This window comes from Engystomops pustulosus, chromosome 6 (assembly GCF_040894005.1).
Source record: "Engystomops pustulosus chromosome 6, aEngPut4.maternal, whole genome shotgun sequence".
Taxonomy (NCBI): domain Eukaryota; kingdom Metazoa; phylum Chordata; class Amphibia; order Anura; family Leptodactylidae; genus Engystomops; species Engystomops pustulosus.
In genome coordinates this window covers 175,739,632-175,764,883 of record NC_092416.1, presented here as the reverse complement: position 1 = coordinate 175,764,883, position 25,252 = coordinate 175,739,632, and the positions used below count along the sequence as shown (strand labels likewise).

The 25,252-nt window shown below is 48.1% G+C and overlaps 1 protein-coding gene across 4 annotated transcripts in view; it reads right to left on the bottom strand.

The window, feature by feature from the left end:
- The window catches only part of SLC39A11 (solute carrier family 39 member 11), a 361,452-nt gene that overhangs the window by 157,636 nt on the left and 178,564 nt on the right, over nucleotides 1-25,252 (bottom strand). For all 4 annotated transcript variants that reach the window (XM_072112560.1, XM_072112556.1, XM_072112558.1 and 1 more), the window contains exon 6: nucleotides 23,366-23,530. In XM_072112560.1, the coding sequence (XP_071968661.1) occupies nucleotides 23,366-23,530 (165 nt within the window). The remainder of the gene's footprint in view (nucleotides 1-23,365; nucleotides 23,531-25,252) is intronic.

Here is a 25,252-nt window from a genome sequence, read left to right as displayed (position 1 = left end):
ATTCAATGAGTGTCTTTCCTCGGGCGCTCTGCCGAAGTCAATGAGGAGGTCTGCCCTGATCATTCTGTCAAAGGGTAAGGACCGATCTCGTATTGAGAACTGGCGTCCCATAGCGCTTCTCAATACGGACAGAAAGGTTTTGGCAAAGGTGCTGTTTAATCGGCTGGTGCAGTTTGCGCCCCGGCTCCTTTCGGGGACCCAGCACTGCTCTGTTCCAGGCCGCAGTACATTTAGTGCTGTGCTTTGTGTCCGGGAGGCAGTGGAGCAGGGCAGGGCTGGTAACTGGAAGGGGTACTTGCTGTCCTTGGATCAGGCAAAAGCGTTTGATCGGGTTGACCACGAGTACCTCTGGTCTGTCCTTCTGAGGTATGGCCTGCCAGGGGAGTTTGTCAATTGGCTAAAGGTTTTGTACGCAGGGGCAGAGAGTTTCCCGCTTGTGAACGGTTGGATTGGCCGCTCTTTTGAGGTTGGGTCTGGTGTTCGCCAGGGTTGTCCTCTGAGCCCACTTCTATACGTGTTCGCGATTGACCCATTCCTTAGGAGGGTTGATCGTGGGCCGTTGGTGGGAGTCGGGATGGACCAGGCGGCACCAGAAGCCACTCTAAGGGTGGTAGCGTATGCCGATGATGTCACCGTTTTTGTGTCCTCGAGAGGGGAGGCGCAATGGGTGATGTCAGAGGTTGACCGCTACTCAGAGGCTTCTGGGTCCAAGATCAGCCGGGATAAGTGTGAGAGTCTCTGGCTGGGAGAGGGGGATCCAGGGTTTGATCTCCCGGACACTCTTCCAGGGCCCCAAGACTCTGCCAAAGTTCTCGGCATCGAATTTGGCCAGGGGGATTACCCCATGCAAAACTGGGATGGCAGGCTTAAGATCGCCGCCCAGAAGGTGGACCAGTGGAAGGGTTGGTCTTTGACCCTCAGGGAAAGGGTGAACTTGATTAAAACTTACCTGCTCCCATTGCTGATATATCTGGGCAGTGTGTGCATGTTGCCAGAACCCCTCTGGACTCGAGTGTACAGTCTGTTCTTCCAGCTGTTATGGGGGAATAGGCTGAACCTAATCAAGAGGGAGGTTACTTACCGCACGAGGAGACAAGGAGGGTTGTGTATGGTCAACCCTGTGGTGTTCCTAGTGAATACCTTTCTTAAGATCAATGTAGCAAACCTCTGGAAAGAGAGGGCTCCTCCGTGGGTATACTCCTGCAGGGGATGGTTTCGGCCTTTCTTCCAGGAATGGGAGACAGGAGGGCGAGTGAAGGATCTCCGTACACCGCACGGGCATCTTCCGGCTTACGCTACCCCGGTTCTGAAGGTGATTCGCCGGTGGGGTCTGGGAATGTGGGAGATCAGGACCATGTCAAGGAAACTCCTTGACAAAAGGGTTCTGTTGACCCATTTCCAGAAGCCTCTGGCCCTCAGGGATTGCCCAAGTCGGGATCTGGGGGTGGGTTTAGGTCTTTTGAATTCCATCAGGATCCCCTTGAAGTTTTGGGACTTGACTTGGCGCTGCTTCCATGGAAAGCTGTGTGTGAGGGACAATCTGAAGTGTAGGAGCTCTGAGGAAAGGGGTTGTCCCCGGGAGGAGTGCGGTGGCCTGCTGGAGAGCATGGACCACTTCCTGCTTCAGTGCCCCTTTAACACAGAGGTGTACAACCGGGTGGGCGCTTCCATCCATTGGCCCGGGTTGGCCGGTCTCTCCTATGCGGAGTGGGCCTATGGAGCATTCAGAGGCCTGGGTGGCCGGGACCGCTGCACGTTATTTCTAGTCAGTCTAGTGGTCAGGTACCACACGTGGAACGCGCGGTGCTTAGTATCGACGCAGCGTAAAATCCTCCCGGTGGATGAGGTGGTTAGGAACATTCTGGGTGACCTGGTGAAGGTGCGCTCTCTGGAGTATGAGAGGCGGGGCACGGGGAGGGCCTCTCTCCTTTGGAGGGGGTTCTCCTTTAGTGTCCCTTAGTCTGTCATCTCCGCTCCTGGTGTTGGGCTGATGCTTCACAGTAGATTTTTGTTTTGTATCTGAGGTTATAGAGATGTAGGGGCTTGCAGGCACCGAACCTGGGCTTTATGTGGTTTGGTTTTGTTATGTTGATTTGTTTAATGTGTTTGTATCTTGTGTACATTGTGTATTTATGTAGTTATAGTTCTTGTGTATATAGGTTGGTTGGTTTTGGGGTGTTGGTGTTAGGGTGTTAGGTTGGGAGGGGGGTGGACGGGACTTGGACTGTACGATCCTGGGCACTGGTCTGGACTATATAGCGCAAACTTTGGACGTTAGACCAGTGTCTGGGTGGGAGGGTGATGGGCGTGGGATTTAGTTAGTTATATTTAATGTTTTTATTTCCTGTTTTATGTCTTTTTTTTGCTGTGTATTCTTTAGTTATTTATGGGGAAAAAAAAAAAAAATTATTAAAAAAAAAAAATTATAAAAAAAAAAAATAGGTGGTGGGACTGTGTGAGGGTTTTGGTTGTTCTCATGCTGAGTGTGTGGTGAGTGTGTGTGGCTGGGCCAGGAGGTTTTGTAAGTTTATTTTTGATTATATTTGTTGTAATTATTTTGCCAGAAGTTATGGCTTCATTTATGTTTATTGTTGTTATGTTTTTCATTTTTATATAAAATAAAAGATTTACAGGATGTAACTCAGGATCAGTACAGGATAAGTAATGTCATGTATGTACACAGTGACTGCACCAGCAGCAGAATAGTGAGTGCAGCTCTGGGGTATAATACAGGATGTAACTCAGGATCAGTACAGGATAAGTAATGTCATGTATGTACACAGTGACTGCAGCAGCAGCAGCAGATAGTGAGTGCAGCTCTGGAGTATAATACAGGATGTAACTCAGGATCAGTACAGGATAAGTAATGTCATGTATGTACACAGTGACTCCACCAGCAGCAGAATAGTGCGTGCAATCTCATTCTGCTGTGTGCTACTGAAGGGTGTGGTTGTGTGCTGCTGAGCTCCTGCACCACCTGGTGGAAGATCAATCCACCCAGGCCTGCTCTCTCCTCCCCAGGGAGGGAGTGGGTTTTCTGGGATGAGTGAACCAGGCAAATCCCGGGCTTCTGCCTCTCGGACTAGGCCGGCGGGGGGCAGGAAAAGCCAGATACCGGCCAACATGGAGGGGGTGAGAAGATCTGCCCGAACCCAAGGACGCAGCGATGTGACCTCGGCTGCCACCCCCAAGACCCAGGGAAGCCGCAAGGTCTCCGGTTCACAGAAGATCAAGGCAAGTAACATCAGCCTGAGTGCTCCTCCTGGAAAGCTGAGTGACTGTGCGGGAAAGTTGGGTGGTTCAGCTGGAAAGCTGGGTGCTCACGGAGGTGTGCAAAAAGCATGGGGACATCTAAAGGCCCGGGAGTCTGCTACCATCTATGGCTCCCGGATTGCTGAGCACCTCCGTGAGTACGAGGAAGCTGGCAAGGCGATGAATAGGCTCCAGGAGGAGATACGCGAGACCTTGGCCCTAGCGGGGGTGGCTACACAGAAGAAAAAGTCTGATCTTCTTAACACCATTGACAGATTTAAAGCCGAGGTCACCGCTCTGCAGGAAAAACGACGGTTGATCCGGGAGCACAGCGGTCCGTTCAGGGAAAAGTTGGAGAACGACGCAAGATTTGATGACATGCGCCAGGAGCAGCTGAGAAAGCTGAAGGGGCTTCAGATCCAGGCGGATGAAGGCGATGATGAGGAGGATGAGGAAGACCTGCCGTGTCCGTCTGGTGGCCTGCACCAACACCAGCAGGCCTCGCACGACAGGCTGCCTGCAGAGCAAGCGCCATTACCATCAGGCTGCGGCTCTGCCAACCTGGAGGAGGAAAGTGATGACAGCGGCCAGGGGGGGGGGCGCTAATGGCTCAGATCCGTCAGCTTGAGTCCCCAGTTCACCTCCAGAACTTCTCCTTCGGCGATGATATGCCAGATGACGACCTAAAGAGAAAGAAGAGAGCCAGGAAGACCAAGGCGTCTCAGGAGGTGAATCTGGTGTTTCGTCCCCTCCCTGTTCCCTCCGGGCGGGCAGCAGTGCCAGCCTGTCGTGTAGGCCCCGTTACCCAGCCCAGCACGAATCCTGCAGTGGACTCGGTGCAAGGGTGCGGGGAGATTGCAAAGCCACGTTCCATCATGGCGCAGAGCACCAGCCTTGTTTGTAGTAGCAAGGATGGTGCAGGGAAGGCATCGGCCGAAAGGCCGGACAGTGAGGGCGATCCAGCAGGTCCTGGTACTGTGCGCTGCCCCCCAGTGGGAGGGGGGGGGTGGCCCGGTGCCAGGGGCAGTGGCGGTGGCTCCTGTGGCCCCTAGCGCTGTGGCTGCATCTAGCTCCGGTGGGCAGCGGCAGTGTGATGGGGCTGCTGGGGCTTGTGGTGCGGCGCCTCCCAAGCGTCCTGTGCAGCCTGTGGGAAAGGGCGCAGGAAAAGTTTTATTTTGTATCGGTGCATCTGACCCTGGAGATGACCATAAGAGACTGTCCGGAGTCAATAAGGACAAGCGGCCTCTTTCATCCAGCGAGCAGCGATGCTCAAACCTTAGAAAAACTGCTGGACAACCAGGGGTTAATGCCAATGAGGCAGAGGGCACAAGTAAGATCGGGGTTGGAGCTGCCTCTTCTCAGGCTGTATCAGCTATGGAGGTGGCTCTACCCCCAGTGCCCAGTGACGCCGAGGCAACCCCAGGTCCTCCTGGCCCAGCTGGTGTGAGTGATGCAAGGAAGCGAGGCAGTGATGCAAGGAAGCGAGGCAGTAATGTACATAGTGTGGTGAATGTGGGGGTGGTGAATGGTGATGGGGGGGATCCTGGTAGGAGTCCTGGTCCATCTGCACCCCCAGTGGTGGCCGCTCCCATAAGGAGCTATGCGAGTGTCACCGCTGGGGCAAGTGGGGTTAACTCCTTGTCTCCTGGCTCTGGGAATAGCGTTTTGCAAAGGCGTCTTCTGGAGGCTCTCAGGAGAGGGGAAAAGTCAATCACTGTAGAGGGAAGAGAGGTTGATCTGTCCTTCTGGACAGACAGGCATGGCCTGGCAGCCTTCCAAGAGAAAAGGGGGGGAGAGACTGTATGGTCTTTACCCACAACTGGGCCCGGAGCTGCCCGTAGGAATGTGGTTCGTCTTCGCTGGAGGGGCAGTGACGCATGCCCACCCAGGTCAAGGGTGGTGGAGCTCCTCCTGAAGATGAACTTCAGGGCTAGTGACATCTTTGCCCTGATACATCCTTATGGTACTCCGGAGTTCGATGTCAGCTTTGTTCGGCCGGAGGGCTTAGAGCTCTTCTGGTCGAATTATGAGCTGGCAAAGAACGAGCCCGCATGGCGAGACTTTGCTGTGCAAGCAGTGTCTCGCCAAAACACAGTCAAGAAGGTGACCGTTTTGACCCGTAACGAGTCACTTTCTTGCATGGACATCATGACTTGCCTCAGTCGTTATGGTGAGGTTGTACAGGTACCTCAGAAAAACCGCGATGAATTTGGCATTTGGTCTGGGGCCTGGACCTTCATGATGAAGTTGAAGTGTTCAGGCGGCACAGTCGCCCACATTCCTTCTTCAGCCTTTCTTGGGCGAGACAGAATCCTGATTTTCTACCAGGGGCAGCCGAAGGTCTGTCACAGGTGCGGTGACCCCACACACTTTAGCGCCAGCTGCCAAGTGCAGAAGTGCGCTTTGTGTGGTGGGCTAGGTCATCTCGCTGCATCCTGTAAGGACATTAGGTGTAACCTGTGTGGTGAGCTCGGTCACCCTTTCAGCCGTTGTCCTCGCTCCTTTGCCAATGCGGTTGTGACCCCAGTGGAGGAGAGCCATGAGGTTGCTTCTGCTGGGGAAGGTACCAGCAGAGGTGGAGGAGCTGAGGGGCCTGTGAAGAAAAGTAAGAATAAGTCACCTTCTCAGTTGAGGCGGCTTGAAGCCAGACAAAAAGGGAGAGAACTGGGGAAGCCTCAGGTTGCTGGGGTGACCCTTGGTCCTTCCTCAGAGGCTGGTCATGCTACTGAGGCCCTGAGGGATGATGAGTTGGATGAGGAGGTCAGGAGGATGGAGCGCGAGAAAGGTGCCATGTCCTCCACGTCCTCCCATTATGAGAGTATGGATGAGGATAACCGGATTTGGCTAGAAAATAAGCGCAAGCAGAAAAAGAAAAAACGCAGCGTATCTAAGGTACCTAAGGAAGGGAAAACTTCCTCCCCTCTGGTTGAGCTTTCCAACCAGTTCCTCACCCTCGATGAGATCGCCTCCTCGGAAGGAGAGGCTGAGGGTGGGGTTCTGGAGGTGGCGGCGGAGCAGCCTGCAGGGGGCGCCGAGTCTCTATCCTCTGGGGATGCTGGGTCCTCAGAGTGGGAGACTGACTCAGAGTCAGGAGACAAGGACGAAGGAGAGGGTGGTCCGGGTGGGTCCTTGGGGGTCAGTAATAACATGGACACCTCGATTTCGTTAAAAAGAAGTTGCCCCAATTCTGAAGGGAAAAGGGAAAAGGGATCATCCTCAGAGGACAGTAGAGGGAAGGGAGGTAGTAAGAAAAAAGCCGTCTAACTCAATCACTCATGATGGCGGCACCCACTCCGTTGACACTGGCGTCCATTAATGTCGCCAGCATTAAGTCTGATGCGGCTAGATTTGCGGCCTTTGATTTTCTCGGCCGTGTTGAAGCCGACATTTTATTTTTGCAGGAGACCAGGCTGCCAGATTTGGCGGCCGTGTTTAAGGCTAAGAGGGAATGGAGACACGGGCCTTCCTATTGGTCTCTTGCGGCCGAGCCGTATAGCGGAGTGGCGGTACTTTTTACCGCACCGGTAGAATGCCGACGAGTTATTGAGTTAGAAATGGGGAGGTGCCTGATCCTGGATGTCCTCATGAAGGGACAAGAACTTCGTCTTATTAACATCTATGGTCCCCAGTCCAAGTGGGACAGGAAGTGTCTCTTTATGAGGATCAAGCCCTACCTTTTTACAAGTCGGCAGGTGGTCTTTGGAGGGGACTTCAATGCTGTCACGAGGTCCCAGGATAGGGGAGGTTCCAGAGACAAGCTGACTTATGATAGCGTCGCTCTTAATAGCATAGCCAGTGAGGCTCGCCTGGTGGATGTCCACATCCGGCACACCCCAGGCCACGCGGGGTTCACCTATTATAGGGGTAGCTGCAGGTCTAGAATAGACAGGTTTTATTTAAAGGAGGAAGCCATCTCTTCAGCAGTGTCCGTTGTTGAGGTGGAGTTCTCCGACCACTGTTTACTTTTGTTTTCTCTGAATGTTACAGAGACCCCCCGGATGGGAAGAGGCTACTGGAAGCTCAATTCGTCTCTCCTGGAAGAAGCGGAGATCAGACAATCCTTTGAGGACTTTCTTCAGAGCCAGGTACCATTGCTGGGCCTTTGTAGCAGTAAGTCAGAGTGGTGGGAGATGCTCAAGAAAAGGGTGGCGAGATTCTTCCGCCAGCTCTCGAGCCTCAGGAGCCTGGACAGGTACCGCCTGTATCAGGGCCTGAGGAGGAAACTCGAGCATCTCGTCTCGACTGGAGGTAGTCGTGAGGACATCTCCAGAGTGAAATCCTTGCTGAAGAGGTGTCAGTACGATAGACACGCATCTTTGGTTTTTGAGAGGGATTACGGGAAATACCGCTCGCCCGACCCTTACAGAAACTGCAAGATGTCAGTGAATGGTAAAGTTGTCACAGGACTGGTTGACAGTACGGGATCCCTGAAAAGGTCCAGATCAGGGATTCTGGAGGTCGTCAGATCCTTCTACTCGCACCTCTTGGGCAGGAAGGATCTAGATCGGGATGTGATGTCGGCTTTCCTGGCTGAAACTGTCCCTGAGCCAGGAGTAGACCCCTCTATTGATGTTTTGACAGAGATGATTAGGGAAGAGGAAGTCAGCCGGGCGATTGAAGGGCTCGCCCTCAAGAAATCGCCGGGTCCGGATGGCTTAACATCCGAGTTTTATAAGACCTTTAAGGACGCCTTGGTTCCCCTCTTGACTGAGGTATTCAATGAGTGTCTTTCCTCGGGCGCTCTGCCGAAGTCAATGAGGAGGTCTGCCCTGATCATCCTGTCAAAGGGTAAGGACCGATCTCGTATTGAGAACTGGCGTCCCATAGCGCTTCTCAATACGGACAGAAAGGTTTTGGCAAAGGTGCTGTTTAATCGGCTGGTGCAGTTTGCACCCCGGCTCCTTTCGGGGACCCAGCACTGCTCTGTTCCAGGCCGCAGTACATTTAGTGCTGTGCTTTGTGTCCGGGAGGCAGTGGAACAGGGCAGGGCTGGTAACTGGAAGGGGTACTTGCTGTCCTTGGATCAGGCAAAAGCGTTTGATCGTGTTAACCACGAGTACCTCTGGTCTGTCCTTCTGAGGTATGGCCTGCCGGGTGGGTTTGTTAATTGGCTGAAAGTTTTGTACGCAGGGGCAGAGAGTTTCCCGCTTGTGAACGGTTGGATTGGCCGCTCTTTTGAGGTTGGGTCTGGTGTTCGCCAGGGTTGTCCTCTGAGCCCACTACTGTACGTGTTCGCGATTGACCCATTCCTTAGGAGGGTTGATCGTGGGCCGTTGGTGGGAGTCGGGATGGACCGGGCAGCACCGGAAGCCACTCTAAGGGTGGTAGCGTATGCCGATGACGTCACTGTTTTTGTGTCCTCGAGAGGGGAGGCGCAATGGGTGATGTCAGAAGTTGACCGCTACTCAGAGGCTTCTGGGTCCAAGATCAACCGGGATAAGTGTGAGAGTCTCTGGCTGGGAGAGGGAGGTCCAGGCTTTGATCTCCCGGACACTCTTCCAGGGCCCCAAGACTCTGCCAATGTTCTCGGCATCGAATTTGGCCAGGGGGATTACCCCATGCAAAACTGGGACGGCAGGCTTAAGATCGCCGCTCAGAGGGTGGACCAGTGGAAGGGTTGGTCTTTGACCCTCAGAGAAAGGGTTAATCTGATCAAAACTTACCTGCTCCCATTGCTGATATATCTGGGCAGTGTGTGCATGTTGCCAGAACCCCTCTGGACTCGGGTCTACAGTCTGTTCTTCCAGTTGTTATGGGGGAATAGGCTGAACCTTATCAAGAGGGAGGTTACTTACCGCACGAGGAGACAAGGAGGGTTGTGTATGGTCAACCCTGTGGTGTTCCTAGTGAATACCTTTCTTAAGATCAATATCGCCAACCTCTGGAAAGAGAGGGCTCCTCCGTGGGTATACTCCTGCAGGGGATGGTTTCGGCCTTTCTTCCAGGAATGGGAGACAGGAGGACAAGTGAAGGATCTCCGTACACCGCATGGGCATCTTCCGGCTTACGCTACCCCAGTTCTGAAGGTGATTCGCCGGTGGGGTCTGGGAATGTGGGAGATCAGGACCATGTCGAGGAAAATCCTTGACAAGAGGGTTCTGTTGACCCATTTCCAGAAGCCTCTGGCCCTCAGGGATTGCCCAAGTCGGGATCTGGGGGTGGGTTTGAGTTTATTGAATTCTATCCGGATCCCCTTGAAGTTTTGGGACTTGACTTGGCGCTGCTTCCATGGAAAGCTGTGTGTGAGGGACAATCTGAAGTGTAGGAGCTCTGAGGAAAGGGGTTGTCCCCGGGAGGAGTGCGGTGGCCTGCTGGAGAGCATGGACCACTTCCTGCTTCAGTGCCCCTTTAACACAGAGGTGTACAACCGGGTGGGCGCTTCCATCCATTGGCCCGGGTTGGCCGGTCTCTCCTATGCGGAGTGGGCCTATGGAGCATTCAGAGGCCTGGGTGGCCGGGACCGCTGCACGTTATTCCTAGTTAGTCTAGTGGTCAGGTACCACACGTGGAACGCACGGTGTTTAGTGTCGACGCAGCGTAAAATCCTCCCGGTGGATGATGTGGTTAGGAACATTCTGGGTGACCTGGTGAAGGTGCGCTCTCTGGAGTATGAGAGGCTGGGCACGGGGAGGGCCTCTCTCCTTTGGAGGGGGTTCTCCTTTAGTGTCCCTTAGTCTGTCATCTCCGCTCCTGGTGTTGGGCTGAAGCTGACACTGTAGATTTTTGTTTTGTGTTCTGAGGTTATAGTGATGTTGGGCTTGCAGGCGCCGAACCTGGGCTTTATGTGGTTTTGATATATGTTGGTTTGTTTAATGTGTTTGTATCTTGTGTTATATGTAGTTATAGTTCTTGTGTGTATATAGGTTGGTTGGTTTTGGGGTTTTGGTGTTAGGGTGTTAGGTTGGGAGCGGGGTGGACGGGACTTGGACTATAAGATCCTGGGCACTGGTCTGGACTATATAGCGTGAACTTTGGACGTTAGACCAGTGTCTGGGGGGGGGGAGGGTGATGGGCGTGGGATTTAGTTAGTTATATTTATTGTTATTTAATGTTAATGTTATTTCCGTTATATTCATTGTTATTTCTGTGTTTATTTATTGTTTATTTATTTATGTGTATTTTGCTGTGTATTTCGATATAAAAAAAAAAAAAATTAGGTGGTGGGACTGGGTGAAGGTTTTGTTTGTTTTCATGCTGAGTGTGTGGTGTGTGTGTGGCTGGGCCAGGAGGTTTTGTAAGTTTATTTTCGTTTATATTTGTTCTTTTGTAATTCTTTTGCCAGAAGTTATGGCTTTATTTATGTTTATTATTGTTATGTTTTTCACTTTTATATAAAATAAAAGATTTACAGGATGTAACTCAGGATCAGTACAGGATAAGTAATGTCATGTATGTACACAGTGACTGCACCAGCAGCAGAATAGTGAGTGCAGCTCTGGAGTATAATACAGGATGTAACTCAGGATCAGTACAGGACAAGTAATGTAATGTATGTACACAGTGACTGCACCAGCAGCAGAATAGTGAGTGCAGCTCTGGAGTATAATACAGGATGTTACTCAGGATCAGTACAGGATAAGTAATGTCATGTATGTACACAATGACTGCACCAGCAGCAGAATAGTGAGTGCAGCTTTGGATTTGTTTAGCCTGATACAGCATCACTTTCCATGTGTATCAGGTGTGCAGAGATAGTCTGGAAGGAAGCGCCGGCCTCTGTAAGCAAACAGGGGTATGGCGATGACGGAGGTCAGAAAGCCAACGCTTTCTACTGACCCCGTGTGTTGTATCTTCTGATTACTGTATCATCTATCCAATGAACAACTTGTGGATTGTTACATTGTTACAAGACATAATAAGAGGAGAGGAGTGCGGCAGGTAATCGCTGTCTGTGTGATTGCTGCCGCATTAGCCCTTTCTTCATCACCTCCCCTGATGTCTGCCTCTCACTATTTCCTAGTATTATAAATGACTCCCGCAGAGGAAGAAGAGTTTTTCTGTACTTTTCTTTTTGTAAATGTATCCTCCGCTTCTATACAAATAGAGTCTAGTGATGTACAATCAAGAATATCCAAGTCAAGCACCCGGCTCCATCTATGGCTCATCCGCCTTTACAGCAAAATGGAGAGAACTTTCTCTTATTTTCAGAACTTGCAAAGTGATTCCTAACAATACAACCACAATAGTGTCCTCCACCTATAACCCCTCGTCCTCCAACACTCACAGTGCCAGTGTGCCGTCCTGAAATCTTAGGTTTTACTGGTACAACAGCTCCCATATGTACTGAGAAATATGTGGCGGAAAGATCTACAGGTGAACTTCTCCTATCATCCTCCATACATGGCACACGTATGACTGAACTATACATTCCTATGATTATGATTAAGTCTGCCTATCCTCCTCTACTGTGTGTTACCCCACGCTGACATTTTTGTTTGTTTTTCCTAAATTCCCAGGTTATTATGATTAATAAAAGCTGAGGAGCTGGGAGTGACGAAAACCAGATGAAAATCGTTTGGCACTGCCCTGAAGGCAACCCGCATCTTCTGCTGCTCCATTGTGTTGACACACAGCTTCTACAGAGTTGACCCATAGATTGTATGAGTTTCACCACACAGGTTCTATTGTATAGACCCACAGCTTCCATGGGGTTGATGCCCAGCTTCTAGGAGGTTGACCTGGAGCTTCTTGAAGGTTGACCTGCTGCTTCTAGGAGGTTGACCCAGCTTCTAGGAGGTTGACCTGCATATTCTAGAAGGTTGACCTGCAGCTTCTAGAAAGTTAACCTGCAGTTTCTATGCTTTTATGTGGATTCCCCTTTGGTACTTGATTCAATTGTCCATGGAAGCCAAGACCTAAAAAGCTAGGAAAACCTAATACTTACCCAAAATAGGAACCATATGTTCCATTGCTTCCATAGTTGCAATGTTTCATCACAGCATTAAGCAACCAATTCTTGACTGCAGAAACTTAAAGGGGTTCTACAAAACCTGAATAAATCCAGAAAATAGGTAAACCCCCCAAAAAGATTAAATGTTTGATTCATTGAAACAAAATATTCAAACGTTGGAAAAGCTGTAGACAACTATAGAGCAAAGAATAAAATATTTTCTCTCTGTGTTCTCCACTAGGGGGAGTTCTGGTGAGTAGACTGTATACAGATCTATCATGAAGTTTAAAGAGAACCCGTCAGGCAAATTAACCCCTGTATGCAAATGACCTGTGAGATGTCCAATGAGTCATTATCATATTCAAGCTGTCCAGCTTATTCATGAGTGGGAGGCACAGCCTGTATAATGATGTGAGGTATAATGGTGTAATGGCTCTTCCATGTGCTTCCTGGTATTGGCGCCCCCAGCAGGCTGTGTGTGTATGAGATACTCCTATACACATGACTGACAGCCTGTATAATGGTGTGATGTATAATAGTGTTATGGCTCCTCCATGTGCTTCCTGGTGCTGGCGCCCCCTGCAGCCTGTGTGTGTATAGGAGAGATACAACAGCTCCAGGCAGCCATGTTATAGCAGAACATGTCAGATCCATGTGTAGCTGATGCCTGTGTCTCACACATGTGTATTAGGAGGGAGAACATGTCAGCAGGTAAAGCACAGACAATAGCAATGCTTTACTATACATTACACACAGACATGAGCAGGGGGAGGAGAGGGGAGGGGTAACAGGAGTGACATCACTGCCTCTGACCATGTGACCAGCCTCATTTACATGATAAAGAAAAGATCATTTTACAATGAGTAATGTATGAATTGACTAGATAAAGGCTGGGATGGATCCTTGTGACTGCACCAGCAGAAGAATAGTGAGTGCGGCTCTGGAGTATAATACAAGATGCAAACCATACATAAAGACTAAACAGTTGTCATAGCATAATATAAGACCATATTTATATAAAATACATTGTTTATGCAATTGGAATTTCAGAATCCTTTAAGCAAAAAAAAAACAGCTGTGAAGATTTGTCCCAGAGCTGGAATTACAGGTATGAGATGCATGCACATAGACTGACATTACAATGAATGGAATGGGACGTTTCACACAGTCCAGGTCCCCTATTATAACCTGGGGGCTGTCAATCTTCCAGCTGGAATAGATTCCACCAGCGCATTCATGGCAGTAATCACTCGTCCATGTAGGGGAGGGTTTCATTACATATTAGGCAATCTGAAGTCTATCTCAAGAGGCCGCCAGCAGCTAGAGAAAGGGTTCTGCATTCAGGACCGAAACCAATCAGTGGATGGTAACGGCTGATGAGACACGGGCAGCAGGAGGAGAAGGAGCGATGGAGCCTGAGAGGGTAGTGTGTTCCAAAATAAGAGCCATGTAAGGATACAATGGACTCATAGGAGATCCAAAAATGCAGTAAAGTAACCCAGAGCCGAAGGGTTCACAATTTTGCATCAAAATCAGGACTACAGAACTACATAGAGCAAAGGAGGACTCTCAGAGGGGTAGTGGCAGGGTATGCACTGTGTCCTGTGTATTGGTGGCACAAGGCAGAGATGTTGACAGTCACAGTCATGTATGTCATGGGCTGACAGGTATTGAATACATTGTAGCCAAAAATCTGTTCCCCTCACACTCTTGATACTAGGAATGCTCTGTAATTCCTGCAAAGTGTTACAAAGAATCGGTTTATAGGAGAGGAATCACTAGTCAACTTTCCAAGGCAGGTCTCCAGCATGCTGATTATTGGGGGTCTCATCACTCCAGACCCATTTTTATGATTGTCGGGGGTCTGGATAATAATCAGCATGTTATTTCCTATCTAAGCTTTATTTCCATAACCTCCTACCCCTCAGTAAGTGCCCATACTCCATACACAGGGCATGGGGCCAGGCCCACAGTTACACATGACTATTACATGTATTTATAGTCAGAATATATCCTCATACAGTCTCCAGTTAGATCCTGGATTACGATGTTATCAATCATCCCAGAGCGTGCAAAGTAAAGTTCAATCCATAATTAATGCACTATCCCCCCGCCAACACTTCATGAATATATTAACAGCTCATTTCGCCTTTGAAGGATTTCTGATCATCTGCCGGTTGTCGGAGATAATTCGGGCAGCCAGCTCCTTTCCCTCGCCCTCCTATTGTGATGAGAAAATCCTAACTTTCCAGCCATGGCAGCGCTCTGAATCAATACTCATCAGTGCTCTTCATTTACAGAGAGCCGCTACGATTGGAGGCAAAGTCCTGATTCTGGAAGGTTTGTTAGGAGTTAGTGGGGTGTCAGCCTAACCCTACCTGCCTCCCGGGACCCCAGCCCATGACAAAGTGACATCACAAATATTATATTTACTGGGGATAATCTGCGCAGGATAGACCGCCGGGACTGCATTCATTGCCAGATTAAGAACTGAAGGAGCCGTAACTTCCATGGTCTTCTATACCCCGTCCCAGACCCTCCTGTAACATATCTGCTATATAAGAATATACCATAAGTGGTGATCCATAGGGGCTAGTCACATACCACGGATTGCACATGTGCATGGGGGGGGGGGCTCTTTTGGGGTTTGGCTGGCAAAATTCAGGTGGAAACAATGCAGAAGATCTGCTGTATAAGCTAAGAACCAAATACCTTCTTACTAAAAGGGGGGGGGGGGGGTTATATTGTATGGGAGACACTAAAGGGGGGAGTATATTGTATGGGAGACAATAAAGGAGGGAGTATATGGTATGGGGGACAATGAAGGAGGGAGTATATGGTATGGGGGACAATGAAGGAGGAAGTATATGGTATGGGGGACAATGAAGGAGGGAGTATATGGTATGGAGGACAATCAAGGAGGGAGTATATGGTATGGGGGACAATCAAGGAGGGAGTATATGGTATGGACAATAAAGGGGAAAATATATTGTATGAGAGACACTAAAGGGAGGGTTATATTTTATGGAAGACACTAAAGGGGGATTTAAATTCTATTGGGGACAAAAAAGGGGGGATTAAGTATATTGTATGAGGAACACTAAAAGAAATTTTATTTTGTATGGGGGACACTGCAGGGGGAACTATATTGTATGGGGCACACTAAAGGGGGGATTATATTGTATGGGGGACACTAAAGGGGGGATTATATTGTATGGGAGACTCTAAAGGGGGGATTATATTGTATGGGGCACACTAAAGGGGGGATTATATTGTATGGGAGACTCTAAAGGGGGGATTATATTGTATGGGAGACACTAAAGGGGGGATTATATTGTATGGGAGACACTAAAGGGGGGAACTATATTGTATGGGGGACACTAAAGGGGGGATTATATTGTATGGGAGACTCTAAAGGGGGGATTATATTGTATGGGGGACACTAAAGGGGGGATTATATTGTATGGGAGACACTAAAGGGGGGATTATATTGTATGGGAGACACTAAAGGGGGGATTATATTGTATGGGGGACACTAAAGGGGGGGTTATATTGTATGGGAGACACTAAAGGGGGGATTATATTGTATGGGAGACACTAAAGGGGGAATTATATTGTATGTGGACTGTAAACAGGTATTAGAATGTGTGCAGGAGACTATGGGGGCATTATAATATATGGTGGATATTTAAAGGGGCTTATACCATAAAGGGACCACACTTTGGGTATATTAAACAGTATGGGAACATGGGAGAGAGATTTTTTAGATGTCTGTATAGAAGAGCTACCGGTGAATGGGTTAGTCTCTGGCAGGGGATGCAGAGGCATCTGGCAGCTTATGATCTGACACATATTTTACACATCTCCAAGACCTCAACCATTGCAGGAAGTCATTATTCCAAATGAAAATGACATTCTCATGTGGGAAGGCCGCCCTGGAGATGGCTTTGGGGGGTATTATTCTGCATCTTTAGATCTGTAGAGAACTCCTGCAAATACACAGACAAGCCTGAGGGTAGTGGAGAGATCTACAGGGAGCCCGGGGGAGACAGTGGTGCTCAGGAGCGCTCAAGGGTGATGTAGCAGAGCTAACAGGGTCATTCAAAGGACCAATCCCTGCACAGTGACAGACACATCCAATCTATAACCAACCACAGTGCAATGTGATAACATGAGGATGACAACAGAGGATCACACCATCATTACATCACTACTGACAATAGATGATGTCACAGCTTATCTCCTCCCCTCCCTGTACAGTGACCTCTATATAGATAACACTGACCCATCATTACATCACTACTGACAATAGATTATGTCACAGCTTATCTCCTCCCCCCTCCCTGTACAATGACCTCTATATAGATAACACTGACCCATCATTACATCACTACTGACAATAGATTATGTCACAGCTTATCTCCTCCCCCCTCCTTGTACAATGACCTCTATATAGATAACACTGACCCATCATTACATCACTACTGACAATAGATGATGTCACAACTTATCTCCTCCCCCACCCTGTACAATGACCTCTATATAGATAACACTGACCCATCATTACATCACTACTGACAATAGATGATGTCACAGCTTATCTCCTCCCCCTCCCTGTACAGTGACCTCTATATAGATAACACTGACCCATCATTACATCACTACTGACAATAGATGATGTCACAGCTTATCCCCTCCCCCTCCTTGTACAATGACCTCTATATAGATAACACTGACCCATCATTACATCACTACTGACAATAGATGATGTCACAGCTTATCTCCTCCCCCTCCCTGTACAGTGACCTCTATATAGATAACACTGACCCATCATTACATCACTACTGACAATAGATGATGTCACAGCTTATCTCCTCCTCCCTGTACAATGACCTCTATATAGATAACACTGACCCATCATTACATCACTACTGACAATAGATTATGTCACAGCTTATCTCCTCCCCCCTCCCTGTACAATGACCTCTATATAGATAACACTGACCCATCATTACATCACTACTGACAATAGATTATGTCACAGCTTATCTCCTCCCCCCTCCTTGTACAATGACCTCTATATAGATAACACTGACCCATCATTACATCACTACTGACAATAGATGATGTCACAACTTATCTCCTCCCCCACCCTGTACAATGACCTCTATATAGATAACACTGACCCATCATTACATCACTACTGACAATAGATGATGTCACAGCTTATCCCCTCCCCCTCCTTGTACAATGACCTCTATATAGATAACACTGACCCATCATTACATCACTACTGACAATAGATGATGTCACAGCTTATCTCCTCCCCCTCCCTGTACAATGACCTCTATATAGATAACACTGACCCATCATTACATCACTACTGACAATAGATGATGTCACAGCTTATCTCCTCCCCCTCCCTGTACAGTGACCTCTATATAGATAACACTGACCCATCATTACATCACTACTGACAATAGATTATGTCACAGCTTATCTCCTCCCCCTCCCTGTACAATGACCTCTATCATTACATCACTACTAACAATAGATGATGTCACAGCATATCTCCTCTCCCTCCCTGTACAGAGCATGCATAGAGAACACTCCATAGAGCTCATTGAGCAGGCTCCAGTCTAATATTACCTATGGACATGAGGCTGCTGTAAAGCATATCACTAAATGTTGTAACTACAGCTTAGGTAGGATGGCCGCCGTTGTAATCATCAACATAAATAAAATTAAAAAATTACTGAAAATAAAACCAGATTATAAAAATGTAAAAAATAAAAGCGGTTTTATAGCGGATGAGGAGTTCATGAGACATCGCACGACTCCATGATGAGCAGCACGCACTGCGCTTGATATATTAAGCAACATGTCATTACTCCCCGGAGCAGCAATCATTACAATGTCAGGGCTCCCACTTATCTTATAATTAAGAGACTGCATTACATATTTAATCCCTGTGTTCCCGGAGGTGTCGGGCAGGCTGGCTGCATGTATAGCTACTGGAGGGGGGGAGCGCGGAGATGATGGGAAGAACCCGATGTGAGAGGACATGACAGGAGAGAGGGTAGGTATGTCTGTATGTAGCCACATAAACCCCCATCTTCAGGGATATGAAATCTTATGTCAGCAAAGAGTCCAATGGCTCCTATAGTATCTGTCTTTGATTAGGCAGCTTATTCCTTTATTAAAAGCAGATCCCAGAAGAAGAAAGACCCCTGTTAATCAACGAAAATCTATAATCAAAATCCATCCTGATAAATCAGGGACATTACTCATAGCTCCAGGCACCTGACTGTGGTAATCTGCTTATATGTGTTATCCATGGCCTCCTGCCTTCTAAAATCCACTTTTATAATGAAGCACCTGAGCCAGAATGGCTCTGGGGTTGTTTACCAGAGCCCCTCCATGCTTAAGATTCACAGGCTGTTACACTGCCTCCCCCTCTGCTCCCTCAGCACCTCCCCTTCCTCTGCTTGCTGTAATCTCACACAGTGGGAGGTGGAAGTGATCTATTCACAGTGTAACAGCCTGTGAAGCTACAGCATGGAAGGGCTCTGGAAAAACCCCTAGGAGCCCTTCAGACTCGTAAGTATAGTTTTAAAAGTAGATTTCAGAAGGATTTTAGTTGAAAATGGGAAACCCCTAGGGGCCAGGAAAAAGTAAAACCCAAAGCCTACACCACTCTTGCTCCTATGTCAGCTCTGGGGGATCACAGGACCCGCATTAGCTAATGAGTGGCCTCATCGGACCATGGGGACAACAGAGGAAGTCACATCCCCTGGAAACAGAAGTGGGTCCGGTGATCGCCTGTAACCTTTGGCTAGGTGCAAATCCAAAAACTGGAAGCACAATCGGCAGACTGGGAGCCAGAGCAGAGTAGGTATGTGTCCTGTATTTTTTCAGATCCTGAACTCCTAAGGGTTTTCCATATTCCTGGAGAACCTTTTTTAAAGAAAAATTAGGAACACTGAGCATGGAATATGGCAGATGAGTGAGGTGTGAAAATGAGTGGTGTCCTCATACTGCTGTGCTCTTACTCCAGATACAGCTTTTATTCAGAGTAGAGGGGAGGGGCAAAGAGCCAAGAGCACAGCTGTGTGAGGACACACCCACAATTTCATAATCCTGGAAAAAGAGTCCAGTTTTTCACAGTCCTGCTGCTCCTAACAACACACTCAAAATTATTAATGAACCAGGGCCAATACTTAACACTGACTCCCTTTAAAATGCAATATTTTCAGTATATAAATGTAGTGTAAGGCTACAGAAGACAAGCGGAACTGATGGTCTCTCTCCATGGTCCTTCAGTCACTTCAGATTTGGGATCAAGCAGCCATCAGGGAGCAAGGAGGGAGAGACACGAGCGCCACCGTGATCCTAAACATACGAGACACTGGCAGAGGAGGCTCACAAGAAAGACAATGGGCAGCGCCGGCAGAGATACATTGTATTATTTGCATACTGTCACTGTTCACATTGTCTTTAAGAAGTCATTAATCACTTCCTGGTGACAGCCGCTACTTCGCTGAATGCCAGCCCCTGGTAAAGACGGCGCCGGGTCAGTGACTCTTATTACCATAGCAATGGGTTCTGGGCCCCGGCATCTTGTACAAATGGCTCACGGCAATGGAGTTTAACCCATGCACTAAACTTATTATATCATTACAACAAAGTTATCATGCTGCAGCATTTAGAGGGGCTTAAAACTATGATATTAGGATCCACCCTTTTCCCCCACAAGACTTGGGCCGTACTTTATGTTCCGTCCAGAGACATCTTCAGAGGTGGTACTTTTGGACACTTGCAATAAGACCATTCTTCAATATATTTAATGCAGGATTTAGAGCGTTTCCCCTCACCCCATAGCGTTGTGTCCCTCCCTGCTTCCCACACAATACTCCTCCTATTGTGTGTTTTTTACACCTTCCCAGTGTCTGCTCTATCCTGACCCTGCGCCGACAGCAGAATCAAATCTTGCGCATGCGCTGATCACTAAGTTTTGTGCATGCTCTGTATCCATCAGCCATGCTTCTTCTATATGTGTCCTTACAATGCTCTAGTAGAAAGCACACAGCAAATGCATACAGTGTGTGCCCTGAGCCCCAGGCGTTCTGCACATGCGCTGATTAAGGGTTTGGCGCATGCCTCATCCATGCGGTGGCCATGCTTCTTCTATGTGTGTCCTTTCAATTTAGTTGTAGAATATGCAAAGCAGATGCAAACAGTGTGTGCCCTGAGCCTCAGGGGTTCTGGGCATGCGCTGATTACTAAGAGCTTGCGCGTTATACATGAGCCACACTTCTCCTAGGTGTGTACTTGCATTCCACTTGTAAAATACATACGGTGCATTATGGGTCACATTTACTAAGGAGTTTGCGCCAATATTCTGGCATAGACTGCACATATCTGTGCAAACTGGGTTTATGAAGTGTTTCCGCCAGTATTGTGTGTCGTGGCTGCACTATGTAGACCGCAACACAATGCTGTGCACAAAAAGGGGCGTTCCGCTGCGGGTGCCCAAAGTGCATGAACTGAGTGCATCTTTTTTCTGGTGCACTCAGTGCAAGTACTTGGGGCGCCCATAGGGTGCACCAACATGGTAATCTGCATATAAAGAAAAGGATCCTTTACGCAAAATCCCCTTTAACCTCCTACAGGTGGATGTAGTCACAGGATGTCACCAGAAAAGCAGCCAGGAAGCGACATTTCAAGTTGTATGGCAGAGGTAAAGTTGCAGTAAGTGGTCAGAAGCTGGAATAATGAAAGAAATGAAGAAATGAAATCGAGGATCAAAACAGAACAGGAGACTGGGCAAGGATATTTCATCTCTTAAACCTGCAGATTTGTTAATGCAGCTCTGAGGGGTGCAGATACTGCATGTGAATGCAGCTCTGAAGCCTGCAGAACTGTTAATGCAGTCTGAAGCCTGAATGTTTGAGAATACAGCACTGAAGCATGCAGATGTATGAATGCAGCTCTGAAGCCTGCAGATTTGTGAAAGCAGCTCTGAAGCATGCAGATATATGAATGCAGCTCTGAAGGGTGCCGTTACTGTATGTGAATGCAGCTCCGAAGGGTGCAGATACTGTATGTGAATGCAGCTCTGAAGCATGCAGAAGGGTGCAGATACTGGGGCTCATTTACTTACCCGGTCCTGTCGCGATCCAGCGGCACGTTCTCCGACGAGGATTCGGGTCTTCCTGCGATTCACTAAAGTTGTGCGCCCGATGTCCACCAGGTGTCGCTGCTGCGCCTAAGTCCGCTGGAGTTCACCTTCCTATGTAAGTGAGTGTCAAGCAACACTTTTTGTTTTTAAATAGCGCAACTTTTCCGAATCCGTCAGGTTTTCCGATGGCCACGACCCCCGGTTTTTGTCGCATGCAAGCCGGCGCTGATGCGACACAATCCTTATTTGGACCCTTAGGAAATGTGCCCCACTGTATGTAAATTCAGCTCTGAAGCATGCAAATTTGTGAATGCAGCTCTAAGGCTTAGAGATTTGTAATTGCACCCAGAATTGTAATACAGAATTATGTACCTCTTATAACTGGAGTTATTATTATAATAACTCCTGTCATGTGTTTACAGGGTATCCCCCTTCTATGCACAGTTCTGGTGCAGTACATGTGACATATTATTTCGTTATGTCACTGAGGTCAGGCCATCCCTGAGCTGATGATACAAAATATCCTGACAGGTTGATGCATAGTAATGAATAGTAAATGTACATCTTCTTGGATCACACGAATAGTCTGGGATCTGTTCCCGCGGCTCCGGCCACCTACCTGCAGTGTAATCTATATGGTAATCTCCTGGTAAATGCACATCAATAATAACAACAATATCCCCCGGAGTTAAAGACAATGGAGCGGAGAGACAAGACGGCCAAGAAAAACAGTGTATCTTCCAAGCAGCGTCTCCATGACTGGCACACAACACCCGCTGCCCCCTGCCAGGATCACACCAGCCAAACCAGCGATCTGAACGGGCAAATTGGAGCTGGATGGGCGATTCCTGGGTCTGTCACAGATTGGGCCGGATGCCCTGTGTACAGAGCCATCTAATAAAGAGATAAGTGTTTATTCTGCACTCCATGAAACCACGGAGCAGCTGCCTACAACACGGGAGGATAAGAGCGGCCGTCACACTGTACAACACCTGCAGGGCGCCAGCCGCCAGCGCCAGGTGCATGTCCCGGGCAGAAGAGCTAACACTTCTATACATAGCAATAAACGAGGCAAACTAGTCTGCAGATATCACAACAATAGTATCATGTAGATATACGGTAAATGATATTATATTTTTGTACTGCTGATTGATAAGAGACGTCTAGGACCTTCCACTTAAAGGGAAGCTGTCCCCAGTTTTACCCCACTAAACTTTCAGCTCCCTCAGGTCGAGTATGAAATTGCTTGTCTATGTGAAATCTTATGTGAAATCTCCATTTACCTATAAAAAAAATCTCCTCCCAAGACATGTGAAAAAAAGCAGAGAAGAGTCATAATTTACCTGCGATGAGTCAAGTTTAGGGGCTGCAAGGGAAGGGTCTAATCTTTGGTTCTATAGGATATATAAACGTGCTGCTGGTGTCATATTAAAGATAAGAATCCTATCTTTTAGATTCCAACGTGCTTGTGGTTCTGTGATCTACAGACCTGGAGATACAGGCAGGTGAAAGCATTGTACATTGAGGAATTCAAGCTGAAGATAAATATTCAGGTCCCGCCTTTGTATTTAAAGGAAATCTACAATTTGTTGTCATGCATTGTAAACCAAACATACCTTGAGAATGCTGTAGCTACACTGATGCTGAAACATATCTTGTTTAATCCCTGAACTGAGTGGTTTTGTTTAAAATAACAATTACAAAATTCAGGACCTTGGGAAAGCTGGGTACCCTGGCTGCCGTACATAAACACGTTACTTCCACATACACAGGAGCTGCCTGAACTGTCCAGACAGGACTCATTAACCTGAGCTGAATGACTCATACACAGCAGCTGGGGGATGGTGCAGCGATTGATTACTTCTGCCTGTCAGGCACAGCACTGTGATGACGAATTCTTGGCTTATGCTGGGCAGGACAAGGCTGGGGCAGTGCATAATTAGGGTGAGGAAAGTGTCAGGGCAGCCACTGGAGCGAGAGAGCCTCGTTATCATAATTTTATAATAGTTTTGTAATATTGTATCAGTGATGACATGAAGTACCTGGAATGTTATGGATGGTAATGGCGAGGATCAGCAGCATAATCCTCCTCCAGCTGCTCCCCGTCTTGTGTGCGGCCTCCCGGGGGCCCAGCGCTGATGGATCCTCTGATATAGGGGACAGAGCCCCTCTCTTTCTCTGGTACACGTCGCCGTTCTCTATTTTATCTGAAGGAGACAAAGACATCAACTAAAGTGAATTCCTGGAACATCACACGATAACATTAAATAGGGAGATATTTTATATTTTGCAGAAAAAAATTCCTAGTTACATTGTAAAGATGCTGGTACTGAGGACATGGTATCTGTCTGGCACCTCTCCTGACATGTGAAGAATTTTGAGAGAAGAAATTTCCCCTGCAGATATATAGACGTGCCCCCCAACTATGACAGCCCATGTTATCTATGTGATAATTCCTAATGTTGTATTACTCATATTAGTCAGCGAGGCGAGACCCTGCTCCTGCGGGTGACAAGAGGCCAGATGCATCTTACAAGTTTCCAAACACAGGTCATAATAGGGATCACCTGGTCACCTACCTCCGCACCACTGAGTAACTATGCAAGATGGATATTCATGCAGAATAGCTCCTGTACCTGTGCAGGTCTCAAGTCTGACAATATACAGGATGGATTGTCTCAGATTGTCACAGCTCGTTTTGTCCCTGGTCATGTGATGACACACAGGTGCACGGCTCGTTATGTCCCTGGTCATGTGATGTCACACAGGTGCACGGCTCCTTATGTCCCTGCTCATGTGATGTCACACAGATGCACGGCTCCTTATGTCCCTGCTCATGTGATGTCACACAGGTGCACGGCTCGTTATATCACTGGTCATGTGATGACACACAGGTGCACGGCTCGTTATGTCTCTGGTCATGTGATGTCACACAGGTGCACGGCTCGTTATGTCCCTGGTCATGTGATGTCACACAGGTGCACGGCTCGTTATATCCCTGGTCATGTGATGTCACACAGGTGCACGGCTCGTTATATCACTGGTCATGTGATGACACACAGGTGCACGGCTCGTTATGTCCCTGGTCATGTGATGTCACACAGGTGCACGGCTCGTTATGTCCCTGGACATGTGATGTCACACAGGTGCACGGCTCCTTATGTCTCTGCTCATGTGATGTCACACAGGTAAGTAACAGTATGCATGATGCATAATACTCCCCCATGTGAGCTGCTGGTGTCTGTGTTGTTCAGAGGTTCATGCACATTGTATATTCCTCTCTTGCAGATGAGGAGAAGGGGGAGACACTGCGAGCAGCATCATGATCCCAGCTCTGACACCTCGCTGATGCCTGTGACAGCTGTTTCTCCATAGATCTTGAGGTTTGTGAAGCTGGAACAGACGGTGTTTTGATCCATTGGCAATTATATTCCCATCCAGGTTACTCGGTGGGGAAATGTGATAATGCTTCACGTTGCAGCCTTCAATAGATCCGTGTAATATGCAGTAACCTGCAGACTACAGTCAAGATCAGGCTCTCGCCCCAGGTCAGGGCTGTGTATTGCTCAATTGTCGCAGGATCCTCCGAGAAATTGGAGAAAGTGTTACAATTGTTACAGGACAGAACATGTATCCGCTGCCCCTCGGTGCCATGTGCCCGTGTGATGGTCACCTCCTCCCTGGCCACAATTACAGAGAATAAATCGCTGGCAGGATCATTAGCAGACGCGGCTATTTATGTACTGGATGGCTGTGGAGCGTCTATTTTATGGCCTTCTTCTACCATTATGGATTTAGCTGTATTTTCAAGCTCCATTGTGGCTTTAAAAGCCTGGCAGTCATCCCGAAATAACATATCACCCATTATCGTATTGCTGCCCTCCTGCTACTAATACATCACATATTGCGTAAAATAAGTCAGTCCCAGA